Source organism: Oncorhynchus masou, chromosome 1, assembly GCF_036934945.1.
Source record: "Oncorhynchus masou masou isolate Uvic2021 chromosome 1, UVic_Omas_1.1, whole genome shotgun sequence".
NCBI classification, from domain to species: Eukaryota; Metazoa; Chordata; class Actinopteri; order Salmoniformes; family Salmonidae; genus Oncorhynchus; species Oncorhynchus masou.
Window position 1 is genome coordinate 28,897,836 of NC_088212.1, and position 18,826 is coordinate 28,916,661.

The 18,826-nt window shown below is 44.9% G+C and overlaps 1 protein-coding gene across 1 annotated transcript; it reads left to right on the forward strand.

Moving 5' to 3' along the window:
- Window positions 1–1,514: 1,514 nt before the first annotated feature.
- Window positions 1,515–18,332, forward strand: LOC135541355 (rho-related BTB domain-containing protein 2-like). The gene is given in 11 exon segments (XM_064967544.1): window positions 1,515–2,097; window positions 9,592–9,793; window positions 10,129–10,232; window positions 10,341–10,526; window positions 10,779–10,917; window positions 10,919–11,723; window positions 11,807–11,925; window positions 12,146–12,296; window positions 13,399–13,487; window positions 13,675–13,780; window positions 13,963–18,332. Coding segments are annotated over 11 exon segments (2,172 nt in total). The 5' UTR covers window positions 1,515–2,032; the 3' UTR covers window positions 14,169–18,332.
- The last annotated feature ends 494 nt before the right edge of the window (window positions 18,333–18,826 follow it).

Consider the following 18,826-nt stretch of genomic DNA (forward strand, 5'->3'; position numbering starts at 1 on the left):
CTTGTAAACCGTGTCAACAAAAATCTGCTTACACAACTTTTCTCTTATTTGTAGTCACACTATTGCACAATGGTCTCATATCATTATGTGTTAGTAGTTCTAGGGTCAAGACATGCTTTTGGCCTTGTGATCTAGTTTGACCTGTACTGGTATCAATCTATAAACATGTCTATGTGAGAAATGTTATGTTCAATCAATATTGCATTCTGATTACCAGTGATGTCAAAATAGTAGCTTACGTGAAGAAAATAGTAATGCAGCAGCCTCATCTAGTGGAATATATAACACATTACAATGGTTAGAATAACATGGTGGACACATTTCAGTACTTATTCACATATATCAATTAACATATGCAATATCATTGTCTCAAGCAATGTCTTGATCAGGGTTACTGTAGCCAAAAACACACATGTGTTTATGAAAGTCAATAACTAATTAGTCCTTCCCAAAGGGGGCTACTGTTAACAATAGCTGTTTACTGTAAGATGAGAGAGTGTGCACCGATATGGGTGCGATGCAGCCTCTGGCTCATTATTGTTATCTAAAAACATTGTATCTGGGCAATTTTTCAATCTATAGAAAATACATTACTAACTGTCATTACACAATTATACCATTTTGGTGTATCCAGTAGGCCTACTCTGGATTTTCTTTCCACACAAGGACATTTAACACTGTGGAAAATTACTGCTCTGGGTAAGTTTATAGAAACTTTCAACTCTAAAGGTAAAATGTAATTTTATCTTCCTGTTCTCTCAACAAAGTTAAAATATACCAAAACATGTGACTTTTTTGTGTGTGTGAGAGAGAGAGAGACAGAGAGAGAGAGAGAGAGACAGAGAGAGAGAGACAGAGAGAGAGACAGAGAGAGAGAGACAGAGAGAGAGAGACAGACAGAGAGAGAGACAGAGAGAGAGAGAGAGAGAGAGACAGAGAGAGAGAGACAGAGAGAGAGAGACAGACAGACAGACAGACAGACAGACAGACAGACAGAGACAGACAAAAAAGGAAAGGTAGGGGGTGACAGCATGCCTTACATAGAGAGAGAGAGGGGGGAGGGGGGGGGTGGAATATTGAAAGTGGAAGGATGAGTGACCATTCTTTCTTAAACAAACTAAGGTGCAGTGTTTGGCCAGCCCACAAGAGAACAGGTAAGGAGCTTAAACAGTATTTATGATGCCTGTGGGTGTTTAAAATGTTTTAACGTGTGTAAAATCTTGTTTATAAAGGCTATGCTTTGAATTAGGTTAAAACTTTGCCAAATGAGATCAATCCATGAGACATGGTTAAATTGACCTATAGTCATGCAAATATTTTATTTATATTTGGAAGGTTTTATGTTTTGTGAACAGAATACTTGAGAGAAAAAACAACCCCATTAAGTGATCATAAAATCTTATTACAATTTCAGGACCAGGACCATATTGACTCACAGTGCCACATCATGGCAGTCATGGCAACTTTTAAAGTCCACTCAGATCACATCCCATTATGTTTGCAATAGCCTACGATTTTAAGAGATATATATATATATATATAGTTTATTGCTTATCTCAGATATAATATTTGGAGTTTAGACATTAACCGTAATAATGATCTGTACAGTAGCCGAGCTGAGACTAAATGTCTTTACAGTAGAGTCTGAACCAGAAGATACAGCAGCTAAATAGCCTACGTTTGGATTGAATGGGATTTACGGGAGATTTGCAGTGGAACGCTGTTTTATAATGAATGGGGTTTTTATTGGTGCGCGTGCTTCTATAATAAATTACGTAGGTGACTGGAGCTGGTTCTTTGACGCGGCGTGGCCTGCGGTTGACGGTGAAGACGGACTCATGTAGACCACAAGTGTCCTCAGGCACACGGTGATGATAACCTTATTATTTTTTACAAAGTATACTTTTCCGGTGACTTTAGCGGCGTGGCCGCTATTTAATCCCCTATATTTAATATATTTAATTCCCTATAGTTATCCTTGCTGCGAAAATGACGTTCAACCCAGGCTACAGTAGAGTGCTAGCCGCATCGGATGGAGCCCTCTTCTTCTCAGTCTCAAACATCGGTCAATCCGATGCACCATTTCCTTATGTTGAGGTAAGGAGACATTTTGGCCAAATGCGCAACGGGATAGGCCTTTGGGTTAGTAACCTATAATAGCCTATACTAATCTAACATTTTGGCATGCACCTCAATAACACAAAATGGCACAAGGAAGGAACCTCTGGGTGTTACGTAACGGTGGCGCTGAATGACCAGTGACTCGGCTTGATGGAAATAGCTTTTGTAGCAAGCTGGGTGAATGTTATTAGCTCAACCCTTTATAATTTGCTGACCTGCACGTATGGTCAGTTCTTGGAGCGGATATAGACTATAGTATAGTTATATTATAAAGAGGCTATCATATGGTCTGTATGGCTAAGTTATCTAATTAATGGAATCCTCTGAAATAATGAGTTTTTTAGGCTATGATATATCAAACGTACTAGTTATGTCAGTCTAATTTGCATCTAAAGCTGCCGAACTAAAAGGGTCCATAGGCTCATGAGAATCCATACATCCATAATATAACGAAATAACTATGGAATTGTTCTTTGCACACAAGATAGTGCTAGACATCTTGTTGTATAGGCTATTCTATGACAGACAGGATTTGGTTGCATCACCTCGGCATTAGACAGAGGTCTGAACTGCAGCTGAAGTACCGGTTGAGTTCTTGCTAAATTATGATTAATGACGTTGTTAAGACATCTATGAATGGTGAGTGGATGAGTCAAGCGCAGAGAGCAGGTAATTCCGTACGTGGATATTTTATTCCAAAGACAGTGGAAACACGGACATGCGAAACACAAGGGCGCATGAAACAACCTGTCCAAAAATACAAAGGACTAAAAACTGCCCGGAAAAATACAGATCACACTAATACACCAAATAACAGAGAAACAAGCCCGCACAAATACCCAGCGGGCCTAGTGCCCTTAAATAGCCTACAAACAAACACTAACTCAAAACAGGTGTACCCAATAAACAGAAACAAACGGAAAGGGAATCGATGGCAGCTAATAGGCCGGCGACGACGACCGCCGAGCGCCACCCGAACAGGAAGAGGCACCATCTTTGGCGAGATTCGTGATAGTAGTACCCCCCCCGACGCTCCCGCAATCCGGGTGGAGGTGGTGGATATCCCTCAAGAGGGAAGGATCTAAAATGTCCCTACCCGGTACCCAGCACCTCTCCTCCGGACCGTACCCCTCCCAGTCCACGAGGTACTGCAGGCCCCTCACCCGGCATCTCGAGTCCAGAATAGCTCGTACTGTGTATGCCGGGGACCCCTCGATGTCCAGAGGGGGTGGAGGGACCTCCAGTACCTCACCGTCCTGTAGGGGACCAGCAACCACCGGCCTGAGGAGAGACACATGAAACAAGGGGTTCATGCGATAGTAAGAGGGAAGTTGCAATCTATAACACACCTCGTTTATCCTCCTCAGGACTTTAAATGGCCCCACACACTGCGGCCCCAGCTTCCGGCAGGGCAGGCGGAGGGGCAGGTTTCGGGTCGAGAGCCAGACCCTGTCCCCTGGTGCGAACACCGGGGCCTCACTGCGGTGACGGTCAGCGGGGACTGGGGACCCCGATCAGATACGATGTCCTCTGGAACCCCGTAGTGCCCGAAGACGTGGGTAAATAGAGCCTCTGCAGTCTGTAGGGCCGTAGGGAGACCAGGCAATGGGAGGAGACGGCAGGACTTAGAGAACCGATCCACAACGACCATAACGGTAGTGTTCCCCAGGGATGGGTGAAGATCCGTAAGGAAATCTACCGAGAGATGGGACCATGGCCGTTGTGGAACCGGGAGGGGTTGTAACTTCCCTCTCGGCAGATGCCTAGGAGCCTTACTCTGAGCGCATACCGAACAGGAAGAGACATAGAGCCTCACATCCTTAGCTAAGGTGGGCCACCAGTATTTCCCCCGAAGACCCTGCACTGTCTATCAATCCCCGGATGACCCGAAGACAGTAGTGTGTGAGCCCACCGAATCAATTTATCACGGACACCAAGCGGCACGTACCTACGACCGGTCGGACACTGTGTAGGCGCAGGTTCAACCCTCAACGCCCGCTCGATGTCCGCGTCCACCTCCCATACCACCGGGGCCACCAGCCGAGAGGCTGGAAGGATGGGAGTGGGTTCGATGGACCGGTCCTCGGTGTCATAGAGACGGGACAGCTCGTCGGCCTTAGTGTTAAGGGAACCTGGTCTATAAGAGATCGTAAATCTAAAGCGTGTAAAGAACATGGCCCACCTAGCCTGACGCGGATTCAGTCTCCTCGCTCCTCGAATATACTCCAGATTGCAGTGGTCCGTCCAGATGAGGAAAGGGTGTTTAGCCCCCTCTAGCTAGTGTTTCCACACCTTCAGGGCCTTTACCATAGCTAGTAACTCCCGGTCCCCCACATCATAGTTCCGCTCCGCCGGACCCAGCTTCTTAGAAAAGAAAGCGCAGGGACGGAGCTTCGGTGGCGTGCCCGAGCGCTGAGACAGCACGGCTCCAACCCCAGCCTCGGACGCACCCACCTCCACTATGAATGCTAACGAAGGGTCCAGATGCTCCAACACGGGAGCTTCAGTGAACAGGCTCCATCAGCCTCGGCCGACCACCGCAGGCACACCGCCCCCCCCCCTTCAGCAGTGAGGTAATGGGCGCCGCTACTTGGCCAAAACCCCGGATAAACCTCCGGTAGTAATTGGCCAACACTAAAAACCGCTGCACCTCCTTTACAGTGGTTGGAGTCGGCCAATTACGCACGGCATTAACGCGGTCACACTCCATCACCACCCCCGAGCTGGAAATGCGATAACCCAGGTAGGAAACGGCTTGTTTAGAGAACACACATTTCACAGCCTTGACGTATAGGTCATGCTCCAGCAGTCGCCCAAGAACCTTGCGCACCAGGGAGACATGCGCGGCGCGTGTGGCAGAATAAATCAAGATGTCATCGATATAGACTACCACACCCTGCCCGTGCAAGTCCCTGAGAATCTCATCTACAAAGGATTGGAAGACGGCTGGGGCATTTTTCAACTCATACGGCATGACGAGGTACTCATAGTGGCCTGATGTGGTACTAAACGCTGTTTTCCACTCGTCTCCTCCCCGAATACGCACCAGATTATACGCGCTCCTGAGGTCCAGTTTTGTGAAGAAACGCGCTCCGTGGAATGATTCCACCGCCATAGCGATGAGAGGTAGCGGATAACTAAATCCCACTGTGATCGAATTGAGACCTCGATAATCAGTGCACAGACGCAGACCTCCCTCCTTTTTCCTCACAAAAAAGAAACTCGAGGAGACGGGTGACATGGAGTGCCGAATGTATCCCTGTCTCAGGGCTTCCATGACTATGTCTCCATAGCTAACGTCTCCTCCTGTGACAGTGGGTACACGTGACTCCGGGGAAGTGCAGCGTTCTCCTGAAGGTTTATCACGCAATACCACCGTCGATGGGGTGGTAATTTGGTCGCTTTCTTTTTACTCAAAGCGATTGCCAAATCGGCATATTCTGGGGGAATGCGTGCGGTGGAAACCTGGTCTGGACTTTCCACCGTCGTGGCACCGATGGAAACTCCTATACACCTACCCGAACACTCGTCTGACCACCCCTGAAGAGCCCCCTCTTTCCAGGAAATGAGGGGATTGTGAATAGCCAGCCAGGGAACACCCAACACCACTGGAAACCCAGGTGAATCAATAAGGTAGAAACTGATCTTCTCCCTATGATCCCCCTGCATTACCATGTCCAGCGAAATCGTGGCTTCCCTGACCAGCCCTGACCCTAACGGTCGGCTATCTAAGGAGTGCACGGGGACAGGTGGGTCTATCTGCACTAACGGAATACCCAACTTACGGGCGAGTCCGCGATCCATAAAACTCCCAGCTGCGCCTGAATCGACTATCACCTTATGCTGAAGAGAGGGAAAAAACGCAGGGAAAAAAATAAACAAAAACATGTGACCAACAGGGAGCTCTGGGTGAGTTTGGTGCCTACTCACCTGGGGTGGCCGAGAAGTGTTCCTGCCGGCCAGCTCGACTCCCAGAGGGACTCCTCCAGCACCGGTCCGAAGTGTGTCCTCTCCGTCCACAATAGGCGCAGAAGGAGCCTCCTCCTCTGGTCTCCCTAGATGCAGCTCCTCCCAACTCCATCGGCATTGGATCGGGAGGGCTGGAATGTGGAATTGACAGGACCCCTTCTGAACGCCCGCGGGCAGCTAGCAGGTTGTCCAGTTGAATCGACATGTCTATCAGTTCATCAAGGGAGAGAGTTGTGTCCCGACAAGCTAGCTCCCGGCGGACGTCCTCCTGGAGACTGCAACGGTAATGGTCCATCAGGGCCCTGTCATTCCACCCAGCACCAGCAGCTAGGGTCCTGAACTCCAACGCAAAGTCCTGCGCACTCCTCGTCTCCTGTCTGAGGTGGAACAGTCGCTCACCCCCGCTTTGCCCTCTAGTGGGTGGTCGAACACAGCTCGAAAACGGCGGGTGAACTCTGGGTAGTGGTCCCGAGCCGAATCTCGGCTGTTCCAGACAGCGTTGGCCCAGTCCAGGGCCCTACCCGTTAAACAGGAGACGAGGAGGCTCACACTCTCCTCACCCGAGGGAGCCGGACGCACGGTAGCCAGGTAGAGCTCGAGCTGGAGCAAAAATCAATGGCACCCAGCCGCCGCTCCATCGTACTCCCTCGGGGGGAGAGACACAATGTGCTGGACCCAAAGGACGACGTAGGTGGAGTAGGTGGCGTCGTCTGTGGGGGAGCTGGGGTAGACGTTGGTAGACCACTCCTCTCCCATCGCTGAACCAATCCGATGGAGGACAGCTGTATGTTGATGGACGCGCTCTTCCATAGTTGGGAGAGGGGTGGTCGCTGCTCCTGCTGACTCTTTAGGTATTTTAAAACGTTAATAATCGATCAAATTGTAGATAGGGCAATCTGTATTCAATAGAGCAAGTAAACAAACCATGCACCTTTTTTTCCTCTTGCGTAACTCTCAACAGTGTAACGTTGTTCCAGGATGTGCCTCTTCTTTGTTGCACCAATGATGAACTTCAACCCAATGCTAAAGACTGGTGACATCCTGTGGAAGTCGTAGGAACTTTAAAATGGTCGCTATCAAATATCCCTTGGCAAAGACAACTGAGGGAACGGTCAGAGGCAAAAAAAATAAAAATCGGAACAGTTTTTCCTCTGGGTTTTGCCTGCTACATATGTTCTATTATAGTCACAGACATGATTGAACCAGTTTTAGAAACTTCAGAGTGTTTTCTATCCACACCTACTAATCATATGCATATAATATATTCCTGGCATGAGTAGCAGGAAGTTGAAATTGTGCATGCTATTTATCCAAGAGTGAAAATGCTGCCCCCTATCCTTAAGAAGTTTTAAGTGCAGACTGTTGCCAAATAGTCAACAGTACCAACGAGAGACAATGGCATTGATGAGTAGGTTGGCAATCCACCACAGAATTCAGCTTCTGCCGCCGTCCAGGTTCGCAGCCTTCTTCCATTCACGAACATAATATTGAAGCTATTTTTAATGAATTGGCGTGCTGCAGATAGCCTACTAACTACATTGTAGGTCTAATAGCCCTATATTGGAACCCACAGAGACCAAGCATAACCAGCCAACGGTACAGCCATGTAGAGTGGACACTCGAATTTCGTCGAAACACAATGTCATCATGTTTCGCGCCCTCATTATCAAAGACGTTGGTGACATTGTTGCAACTCATAGTTGCGGAGGTTGTCTGGGTATTGGGAATGGACATTTTATTAACGAGTTAAGCTACGGCGGTGTAGTAGCTGGCAAGATATGCTATTACATTTTTTCCTCGTGGTCCAGTCTGGCTCATGTCTGGCCACATTGATAACATTTTTGCGAGTGGCTGTCAGTCTACTTTGTAAAGGTCATTCAGTTGCCATACACCTGTTACAGTAGGGTAAGGTATGACACAGAGGCAAGAAGCAAATCTGGTTCCCTTGGAAACTGGATAACGAGATCAGCAACCACTATTTTTCTAGACGTGGATAGGTGTCCGTCTGTCTGTCTGTCAACTAATTATGTTTACCACAATTTTCTTGGATCCTAGACTGATCTATGATTAGATTATTTTTTTTATTTTTTGGGGGGGGGGCTTGCTAAGATTGCCAAGGAGGGGTTCTTGATCAAATAATGCTTAGATGATTGAATGTATAAATTCATCAAGAGACAGATGTCAGTGTGAGTATTTTTGTCCAAAAGAACGCTGTTTTTTGACATTGCCAGGCCTATTGGTAAGACCATGGCTGAATTTATTGAAAAATATGCTTTGGTTGCAAGTGCTTTATAGAGAACTGTGATTTCAGCTGCATCCTTGCATAATGGGACTCCCTGTGGTCTGTTTAATTTGATCAAAGATGTATCTCATGGGATAATAATGTGAATCATGTTATATTTTGTTATGTTGAAAGTGGCTTATGCTGGAGAGAGATTGTGATCCTATAACACATTGTTCTGGGAAATGGAATGTCCTCTCCTGTCAGTATAACTTAGTATGTAAGTCTGCATAAAACACAGGGAAACACAAAATGACAAGACACAGATACTGCCTGAGTGTAACCCAGATGCTATACAAGTTAAGTTAGCAGAGTCTGTGCATATTTTTAGGAACACATCCAACTTCACTTCAAGAACTCCGAAATCCCCAGCGTGTCTCTTGAAATGAAAGAGTAAGGAACGTCAGGGACCTTCCGAATTGGCACAGGCACTCAGCCAGGCAGCCACATCACTGGGGCCGAGCTCCCTGCCATCCAGGACCTCTATACCAGACGGTGTCAGAGGAAGGCCATAAATATGTTCAAAGACTACAGCCACCCAAGTCATAGACTGTTTTCTCTGCTACCAAATGGCGAGTGGTACTGATACACCAAGTCTAGAACCAACAGGACATTGAACATCTTCTAGCCGCAAGCCATGAGACTGTTAAATATACTGTTAAATAGACTGCTAAATAGACTGTTAAATAGACTGCTAAATAGACTGTTAAATAGACTGCTAAATATACTGTTAAATAGACTGCTAAATAGACTGTTAAATAGACTGCTAAATAGTATCTGCACTAACTTTTTTGACTCATCACATACGCTGCTGCTACTGTTTATTATCTGTCACTATATTCCTAGTTATATGCACATATCTACCTCAATTACCTCGTACCCCTGCACATCAACTCGGTACTGGTACCCCGTGTATCATTGTGTATTTATTATTACGTGTTTTATTACGTGTTCTGTTATTTCTCTATTTTCTTTCTCTCTGCATTATTGGGAAGGGCCCGTAAGTAAGCATCTCACTGTTAGCCTACACCTGTTGTTTACGAAGTATGTGACAAATAAAATGTGATTTGATTGCAGTATTGATACCTGATGGGGTCAGAGGGGTTTTGATGAGGTGAAATGTTTTTAACAAGCTCCTCAGTACCTCTGTGATATTTGATATCTCCAGTTGATTATCCCTTTGGAATTTGATCAAACTCTGCTTTCCTCTGCCCTGACAGGCCCCAGTTGATGGATTCTGACATGGACTATGAGAGGCCAAATGTTGAGACTATCAAGTGTGTGGTGGTAGGGGACAACGCTGTTGGGAAGACCCGCCTTATCTGTGCCCGGGCCTGTAATGCCACACTCACTCAGTACCAATTGCTTGCTACACATGTACCCACTGTCTGGGCCATAGACCAGTACAGAGTTTGCCAGGAGGTGAGTGGTGGAGTTCTCTGGTTTTGACTGTTAATTAATGAAAAGCTTTATTTGTTTGTCGGTTTTCTCTATTGTGGCTATGTTTTTTGTAATGGACTGCATGGGGTTTGAAATGAACTGTTTGGTCCACCAGCAACTTGACGGTGAAGGAAAACAATACTGAAATCCTCTGTTTTAAGTGCTACAGTTGGGTAAACCGTTGTTGCACATTAACAAACCTGCAAGACACAATGTATATCTTGGGCTTAGCACATTAGGCTGTTGGGCAGGTGTTAGTTTCACACACTGCAGTTGTTGGTAATATCTATGCATATGATAGATGTCTCTCTGGTCAGGTTCTGGAGCGATCTAGGGATGTGGTGGATGACGTCAGTGTGTCGCTGCGGCTCTGGGACACGTTCGGGGACCATCACAAGGACCGACGCTTTGCGTATGGAAGGTGAGATCAGCTGACCTTGTTTACTCATGCAAGTCATGGTACTGGTGCAGAGTAAAGTAAGTGGACCTTCCCCGTCTGTCCCTTCCATAACCTCACTCGTTATTGCAGGTCAGATGTGGTGGTTCTGTGTTTCTCCATCGCCAACCCCAACTCCTTGTACCATGTGAAAACCATGTGGTACCCTGAGATCAAACACTTCTGCCCCCGGGCTCCAGTCATCCTGGTGGGCTGCCAGCTGGACCTGCGCTACGCTGACCTGGAGGCAGTCAACAGGGCACGACGGCCACTAGCAAGGTGCCCTACAACTCCTAAGTCCAGTGCTTTCAATCTAAAACAGTGCTTTTCATCTCAAGTTAAAGTTGATAGCCTGTTATTGATAGATTCACTGTGTCATCATTAGAAATGTAGGTACCACTTTGTACTAAGATTTGTAAACAATATACAATGTTATTCATCCTCATGCTGCTCTGAATCATGTTAATTTAGTCTGTAAACTCACTTAACCTTTGGCCTCTTTTTGGCCTCATTTATGGTCATATCTTCCAGACCCATTAAATACAATGAGATTCTGCCTCCAGAGAGGGGCCGTGAGGTGGCCAAAGAACTGGGAGTGCCGTACTATGAGACCAGTGTTGTGGCTCAGTTTGGAGTAAAGGATGTATTTGATAACGCCATCCGGGCCGCCCCTAATCTCACGACGTCACCTGCAGTTCTGGAAGTCACACCTGCGCAACGTGCAGCGGTCCCTCCTCCAGGCCCCCTTCCTGCCTCCCAAACCCCCACCACCCATCATCACTGTGCCACCTCCCCCCACCACCACTGAGGAGCATCCTGGCCGTCTTCTAGAGGACCCCCTGTGTTCCGATGTCATCCTGGTCCTACAGGAGAAGCAGAGAATCTTTGCCCACAAGATCTACTTGGCCACGTCCTCCTCCAAGTTCTATGACCTCTTCGTCCTGGACGCCCGGTCTGAGGAGACCGAGCGGCCCCCTCGCGCCACCGCTCTGTCTGGCCGTGAGATGCTGATGCGTGCTGCCAGCTTCGATGTATGTGAGAGCCCTGACGAAGGTGACAGGGCCAACCTGCGGGCCTGCACCAGTGACGGCACCCTGAGGGACTCTGAAGGGGGCCGGAGAGGCAGACTGCTGTCTACCTGGAGCAGGGCTTTTGTCAGCATCCAGGAGGAGCTGGTGGATGACCCAGTGACCTACAGCCCCAGGCCTATGACCGTGGTGCACATGGACCAGTCCATGCAGCTGGGGCCCTTCCGCGCTGTGCTGCGCTACCTGTACACTGGTCAGCTGGACGAGCACGAGAAGGAGCTAATGCACATTGCACACATTGCTGAGCTGCTGGAGGTCTTTGACCTGCGCATGATGGTGGCCAATATCCTTAACAACGAGTCCTTCATGAACCAGGAAATCACCAAAGCCTTTCATGTACGGCGCACCAACAGAGTCAAAGAGTGCCTGGCCAAAGGCACCTTTTCTGGTGAGCACACACCATAATACTGAGGGATTTTGTACACTCTGTGTTTCTCCTTGGATGCAGTTTGATTTCTCTTTGTATTCCAGATGTAGTGTTCAAGCTAGATGATGGAACGATCATGGCCCATAAGCCCCTGCTCATCTCCAGCTGTGACTGGATGGCAGCTATGTTTGGGGGGCCCTTTGTGGAGAGCTGCACCAAAAAAGTAAGTCAATTCTTTACACCCTCTCACTGGAGTTAGAGAGTGTGCCACTATATTACATTTTTGTGCACAATAACAAGACCTCCTGCAAGTCACCTGAATAACCAGCCTGAATAACCAGCCTGAATAACTAACCTAAATAACCAAACACACATGATCACAGTAGAATACACTAGTGAATAGGAACAGGAAGAATGATGTCGATCTGTGCCTTTTGTCTCAGGTGCTGTTTCCTAACACGACTCGCAGCTGTATGAGGGCTGTGCTGGAGTACCTGTACACTGGGCGTTTCTGTTCCCGCACTGACCTGGATGCCATGGAGCTCATTGTTCTTGCCAACCGTCTTTGCCTCCCACACCTAGTTGCACTAACAGGTATCTACTTGTTTTTGAGCACACCGTCATACACAAAGCCACATCTGTGCAACACTAGACATGCACACTTATAATTTAACACACACTTCCCCCTCTTTTTCCTTCTCTTCAGAGTGTCAATTAGGCTAATATGTGTGTTGAGAGAGTTGTTTCTGTTACTTTAATAATTCTGTTGCAAGTTAGATTTGGCAATGTGCACAGTGACAGACTGGGTTTTATAGGATAGGATGATCTTCAATGTTCCAGAAGGAAATATTTTCTTAGACACATTACTGCTGTAAACAAAATAGACTCATTACACACTCAACATAATATATACACTACATGTTACTCTTATTATACATGTTGTACACTTCTTATATAGCCAAATGCATAATATGTTGGACATTCCCTTATATTCTGTCAGTGGTGTACTATCATAGCTCAGGTTGACTTACAGTATTGCTGTTTAGGTATTTGATGGACATGGGAAGGAAGGAGTGCTTATATCTGTTCAGCTTACAAGTAGGGACCCTATAGCGTCTGCCTGAAGGGAGGAGTTGATACTCAGACTGAAGTACATGGGAGGGATCAGAAATGATGCTGCCTCACACCCATGACCTTCATGGCAGTTTGTATGAGGTGGGCAATTTGAGATTTCAGTTGAGTATCTATATGACCGCATGGTAGATCAGGATAATTCTTTTCAGGACAACTCCTAAAAGCCATAGGAAGTAGAGGTGTTGTTGGACTCTGGAGCAGACACTCTTTATTTGGACCTTCCAGCTCAGAACATTGTCCATATATACACCCAGGTACCTGTACAAACTAAGCTGTGCTATGTTGACATTGTGGACAACCACAGGCACATGGTCACCAACAGATTTGGGTTCAAACACTATCTTCTCTGTTTTCTTTACATTAAGGATGAGCTGGTGCTCATCACACCACTTGACAAACCTTTGAATTTCTGACCTGTACACAGTAGTATCAGCATGTTTATACATCAGACCAAGAATGGTGGTATCATCACAAAACTTGACAATACAATTATCATAATTACTGCAAATTATTATTATTCTGTTGTTCTTGGGATACCCTGCATGTCATGCCTCTGTTTTAGAACTCTACACAGTGACAGTCCTGATGGAGGCTGCTATGATGGGGGCTGATATTGACGGAGATGTGCTGTTATACCTGGAGATGGCTCAGGTAAGATGGAGGCCTTGTTCCTATTGCAATTCCATGAGTGTATTTATTCGTTATCGTGTTTTTCTCCAATCTCACAACTGTTTCTATTTCTAATGCTAATTTCTTTAACAAGTGTTACACTTTTAAATGTAAAAAGTTAGCACGTGTGGAATAAGGTCTTCTATAATATCTTGTGTCTCTCTGGCAGTTCCATTGTGCCCAACAGCTATCTGGCTGGTGCCTTCACCACATCTGCACCAACTATAATAGTGTGTGCCGCAAGTTTCCTCGAGACATGAAGGCCACGTCTACAGGTAATGCAAGTGAAATACTAACTAAAGAGACCTGTATGTGCGTGAAACTACGACTGTCATTTGAATCTCCCCTTTACATCAATGCAGGATTTATAGAGAAGTTATCATTATATGAAGCATTTGTGTCTGCACATCTGTCTGCATTTGATGTTGCTAAAGCAGTTGAGCCATGCCTCTTGCAGACAACCAGGACTACTTTGAGAAACACCGCTGGCCACCAGTGTGGTTCCTGAAGGAGGATGACCACTACCAGAGAGCAAGGAAGGAGCGGGACAAGGAGGACTACTTGTACCAGAGGAGGCAGTGTAAACGCAAGTGGCTCTTCTGGAACTTTCCCTCTTCTCCCTCTGCCAACTCCGCCTCTTCTGGTTCCAATGCTGTCGTCTGATTGGCACTCAGGTTACAGGCAAGGCCCTCTGGGGATCTGTAGAGATGGCTTGGGAAAGTGGAGAATCAGCACTGTTGGCCAGACGCTAGGCCCACTCATTCAGGCCCTCACCTCTCCCTCCCTCATTTCTGTTTTGCATCTGCAGCCAAGCTACACTCCCCCAGGTTTGCAGGGTCAGCTAAATCCGATAATGAACGTCATTAGTCTCTTTCTTTTTGTGTTAGCATATCCATGCAAAGACAATGAAGCTCAAATCTTAAAGATCAGTGACTTAAACCATATGAACAAGGCAAGGTAGGTGGTGCTGGTGACTGCTCAATATGTTGTTGATATTCCTGCATACACCACCAGAGGGAGAACTGAGCAAGTTATGAAGGGCCTTGGCTTCAAGGTATAGAACTGTGATCCTAAGCTCATGATAACCATTGACTGACTTGAATTGACAACCAAGTGCTTATCAGCTGCAACAGACATAGCAAAGACCAATAACCAGCAAAGTAACACAGAAATCAAATCTCAGTGATAACACTTTCTTGCCCTTAAGTGTTTGCACAATCTACCAAACCAGGATGTGTACAGTACAATTATAATCACTCAACCAGAAATATCAACAAAATGCATTAGGTCTGCATTAAGATGAATCTATTCAAGTCATATAGGACATCCCCTTAGATCATCTGCCTACTGGAAACCACTAAGTCTGTACATAATTACGACTTAAATGACAACAGCGGAGATTTGACTCCTGTCCTCTTTTGTACAGTTATTGTATCTTGCATTTTTCTGTACAACTTGCACAGCTGACATTGATGTGAGTGTATACACGGCCCCTGTGTTGTGACGTATGGCTACATGTCAGAAAAGGGCTTTCTTTTACACAGCCACGTTTGTCTTTTGACAAGATGCAAGAGAACCTGAATCACAGAGTATTGTTCAGCATTTGCTTTTGAAACGCCAACAAACATAAACAAAGCTCACCACACTGTGTTGCAACAATGGAATAGCTTTGCACTACCAAGTTTCCTTTTCCTTAAAATCGGCAATTGTACCTTATCAGGACAGTCTGATATAATTATCCACATATCTTGGACCCCACAGCTTTATGGTGAATGCCACTATCAACCGCACGTATCTTGGACCCCACAGCTTTATGGTGAATGCCACTATCAACCGCACGTATCTTGGACCCCACAGCTTTATGGTGAATGCCACTATCAACCGCACGTATCTTGGACCCCACAGCTTTATGGTGAATACCACTATCAACCGCACGTATCTTGGACCCCACAGCTTTATGGTGAATGCCACTATCAACCGGACCATTCCACATTATAGCAATGGATCTGGTGCATTTCAGAAACCAATAGGCCAACTCTTGGACTTGGAGAATCCACATGTACAGCAGTTCCCCTCTTGGACGGTGGTGTCTTAGCCTTGTCTGTCTGTAATAGCAATGACCTTGCCTTTTAGAAGTTTGACATTATGCTTATAGGGTATCCCTGTGATTGCATGTCATTGGTCATTTCAGACGTACACATACAGGAGACTGTCTCGTGTCTGGGTCTCATCATTCATCTATAAACTCCTCCTCACACCCTGCTACTGGACTCTTCTCAAGAGAGGTGAGAGCACCACCTGTATGTATCAGCATTCTGATGAGAAGAGCACCGAGGCCATTACACTACTGGACACACATGTCTGACAAGCTTCAAACAGTCTAAATGAGCTTGGAGAGATGATCATAGGATGAGAAAAATAACAGCACTACAAGACAATCCTCGGTGTACGCTGAAGAGATATCTGAAGAGGACGTTTATATCCCTGTTGTCATTTCATCAACGACAACCCACAGTATTGTTTTGATTTAAAAGCATGGTGCTCATTCTTTATTGTGAGTATTTACAGCAGGTGTATATCAAAAGTGGATCACCGATTTCTAGCAACACTTTACATGAAGTTGTCCCCATTGCAGTGCCCTGGAATTACTATGGAATGCAGGTGGTGACCAGAATTAATAACAAAACTTGACTTGTTTCACACACATAATTATGAATGCTGCTAACTTATCAAGGAAATTGAAAATCCATGTTGTTTTGTCCTATTTGGGCAACTTATTGTAAGGTGTGATAGTCTACTAGATTTTGTTTGTTTTATGGATATTTTTTTCAGATTTCTCCAGTGCTTGTTCTGACCTCTGGTTACATGTATGGTATGCAGGCAAACTGCTTTCAGATCAAAAGAAGTGGCTCAATGGCTTGAGAAGGAAGATATGACATGGAGCACCCTTCTAGCCAATATACATTATTGTGAAGAATTTACTTGTAAAAAAAATATATATATAAAATAATAGATTGTAGACATAGCTTTCTGTAAGATAATGTAAGTTACTTGTAGGATATTGTTCTCCTTCATGCACTTAGAAAATATAGCCTACATCCCTTATGACATCACTAAAATGAGCTTTACAGTAATTTAAATGCAATGAATCCACTTAACATGATATCTCAGAATGTTGTTTAAATGCTCAATTATACAAATAGACTGCATGTACAAGGCTCATATAGATGTGTAATCTGTCATTTAAGGTGTAGATTATGGCAGTGCAGGAGCACAAGGCAGTAGCTTTACATTTTTAGATCAAGTTCATATGTGATTTGTTGCTATAATCTAATTGAAAAAGGCAGGTTTGACATATGTATCTTGTAAAAGGATGAATCACTTGGCATACCATCCCAACTCCTAATCACTTGGATCATTCTGTATTGCACTGGACATCAGAGTATGTAGGCTTGTTTGGTCGTCAATGTTCTGTTTTTACCAAGTAGTGAAATTATTCAATGTTTTGGAATTGTTGGTCTGTAAAATGGTTTTGTTGTGTTTGATCAAAATGGTAAATGTATCAATGAACCACTGTCTCACTTTGAAATATTGTATTAATCATATTTTTAGCAAATTTACCCTTAGAAGATTTATGTTTTGATTCAGACCTTTGTTCCTTTTTTTCTGTGTTGTCCATTCCATTTGACAATGCACATTTACATGCTGTGGTTGAAATGCATTTGAGTTTCTATCTCAATTAACCCTCTTCTGCTAATGCACTGCATCCTAGAAGACACCTCATGCCTTAATGTATAGTGTGTGAGAGACATTGAATGTAGATATTGTTACTGTGGTCACTAGTTTGTGTGTACTAAAGATGTGTCGATGTACCATGGTACTGAAGGCTTTGTTTATGTGTAAGTGTACATATCTTGAGTGTGGCATTAATGTGTGTACACTTGAAAGCATCATGAGCCTGTGCTTTTGTTAGTTTAGACAGTGTTTTCGTTGAATATTGTCATGCTCTGAATGGAATGTTTAGTAGTAAACCACTTTTCACCACACCAATAGACTAACACGATGACAAGCCCACTCTAAGGAACACATTAATCAATTACAAAAGTCAGCACATCCCCATCAAATTAATGAAGCGAATACCAATTCTAATTTGTTTTCTGATCATTAACTTCACTATGGAGAAATATCAGTATTATCATTACAATGGATGGCATTGACTTGGTGTGGGAATTAGAAGTTGGATTATAAATCAAAAACATAGATAATGGCCAATTGTTTTACAACTGTTATAATGTGGCCGAGCTGTACATATTTCAGCATAGATACTGGCTGATTTTGTACACTATGCAGGACATAGGCACACCAGTGTCGTTTAAACCATAAATGCACATTGCATTATGTAGACTGAGAGCCTTAGCAACCTCAGGTGTTAATTGCAAATATATTATGACTAGATAAAAATAAAAGTTCTAACTCAGAACTTTTAAAGCCCTTTTCCATGTGTTTAGGTGCTATATCACCGCTGCAGAGAAGCACAAACCAAAGGGAGCTTGTAGCAGTACCAGGACACCAATCTGCTGCACAATCAGTTGCATAGTTAGAAACAAGACTTGTATTGAATGGTTGAATTCAAAACTTGAATCTTTTCTCAGTGTTTATAGCCTGGTCTGACATTTTTGCTCGTCAACAGGTATTTATTTTTGTTGTTCTGGAGAGTTACAGATGTTTATATTGTTTGTTAGGAGATGTAGATCTTGAGTTCTGTAGCATGTGTTCTTGAAATTTGTAAATAGTGTTTATGTAATAAATATAAAGTAGCAGCCTGCACACAGATGTCTTTGTGTATGACTCCGATCCTATAGAAAGTGGTCCAATCGCCAAACGGTGTTGATTAATGATCTGACTTCTCCAGTCATCTAGGCAGGGCCGGTTCTAGCACTTTTTGGGGGACTTAAGCAAGATTTGGTTCAGGGGCGCCCCACCTCGCTGCAAAATATTTTAATGGCCTCTGTCATGACAGCAGATGTTTTTAAAGTTCATTTTCTGTAAGCTTTAAACCACTCCAGCCGACGCTTGGCATTGCGCATGCTGATCTTCGGCTTGTGTGCTCCTTCTCGGCCATGGAAACTAATTTCATGAATCTCTCGACTAACAGTTATTGTGCTAACGTTGCTTCCAGAGGGAGTTTGGAACTTGGTAGTGAGTGTTGCAACTAAGGAAAGACTATTTTTACACGGTACCCGCTTCAGCACTTGCCGGTCCCATTCTATGAGCTTGTGTGTTCTACCACTTCACGGCTGAGCCGTTGTTGCTCCTAGACA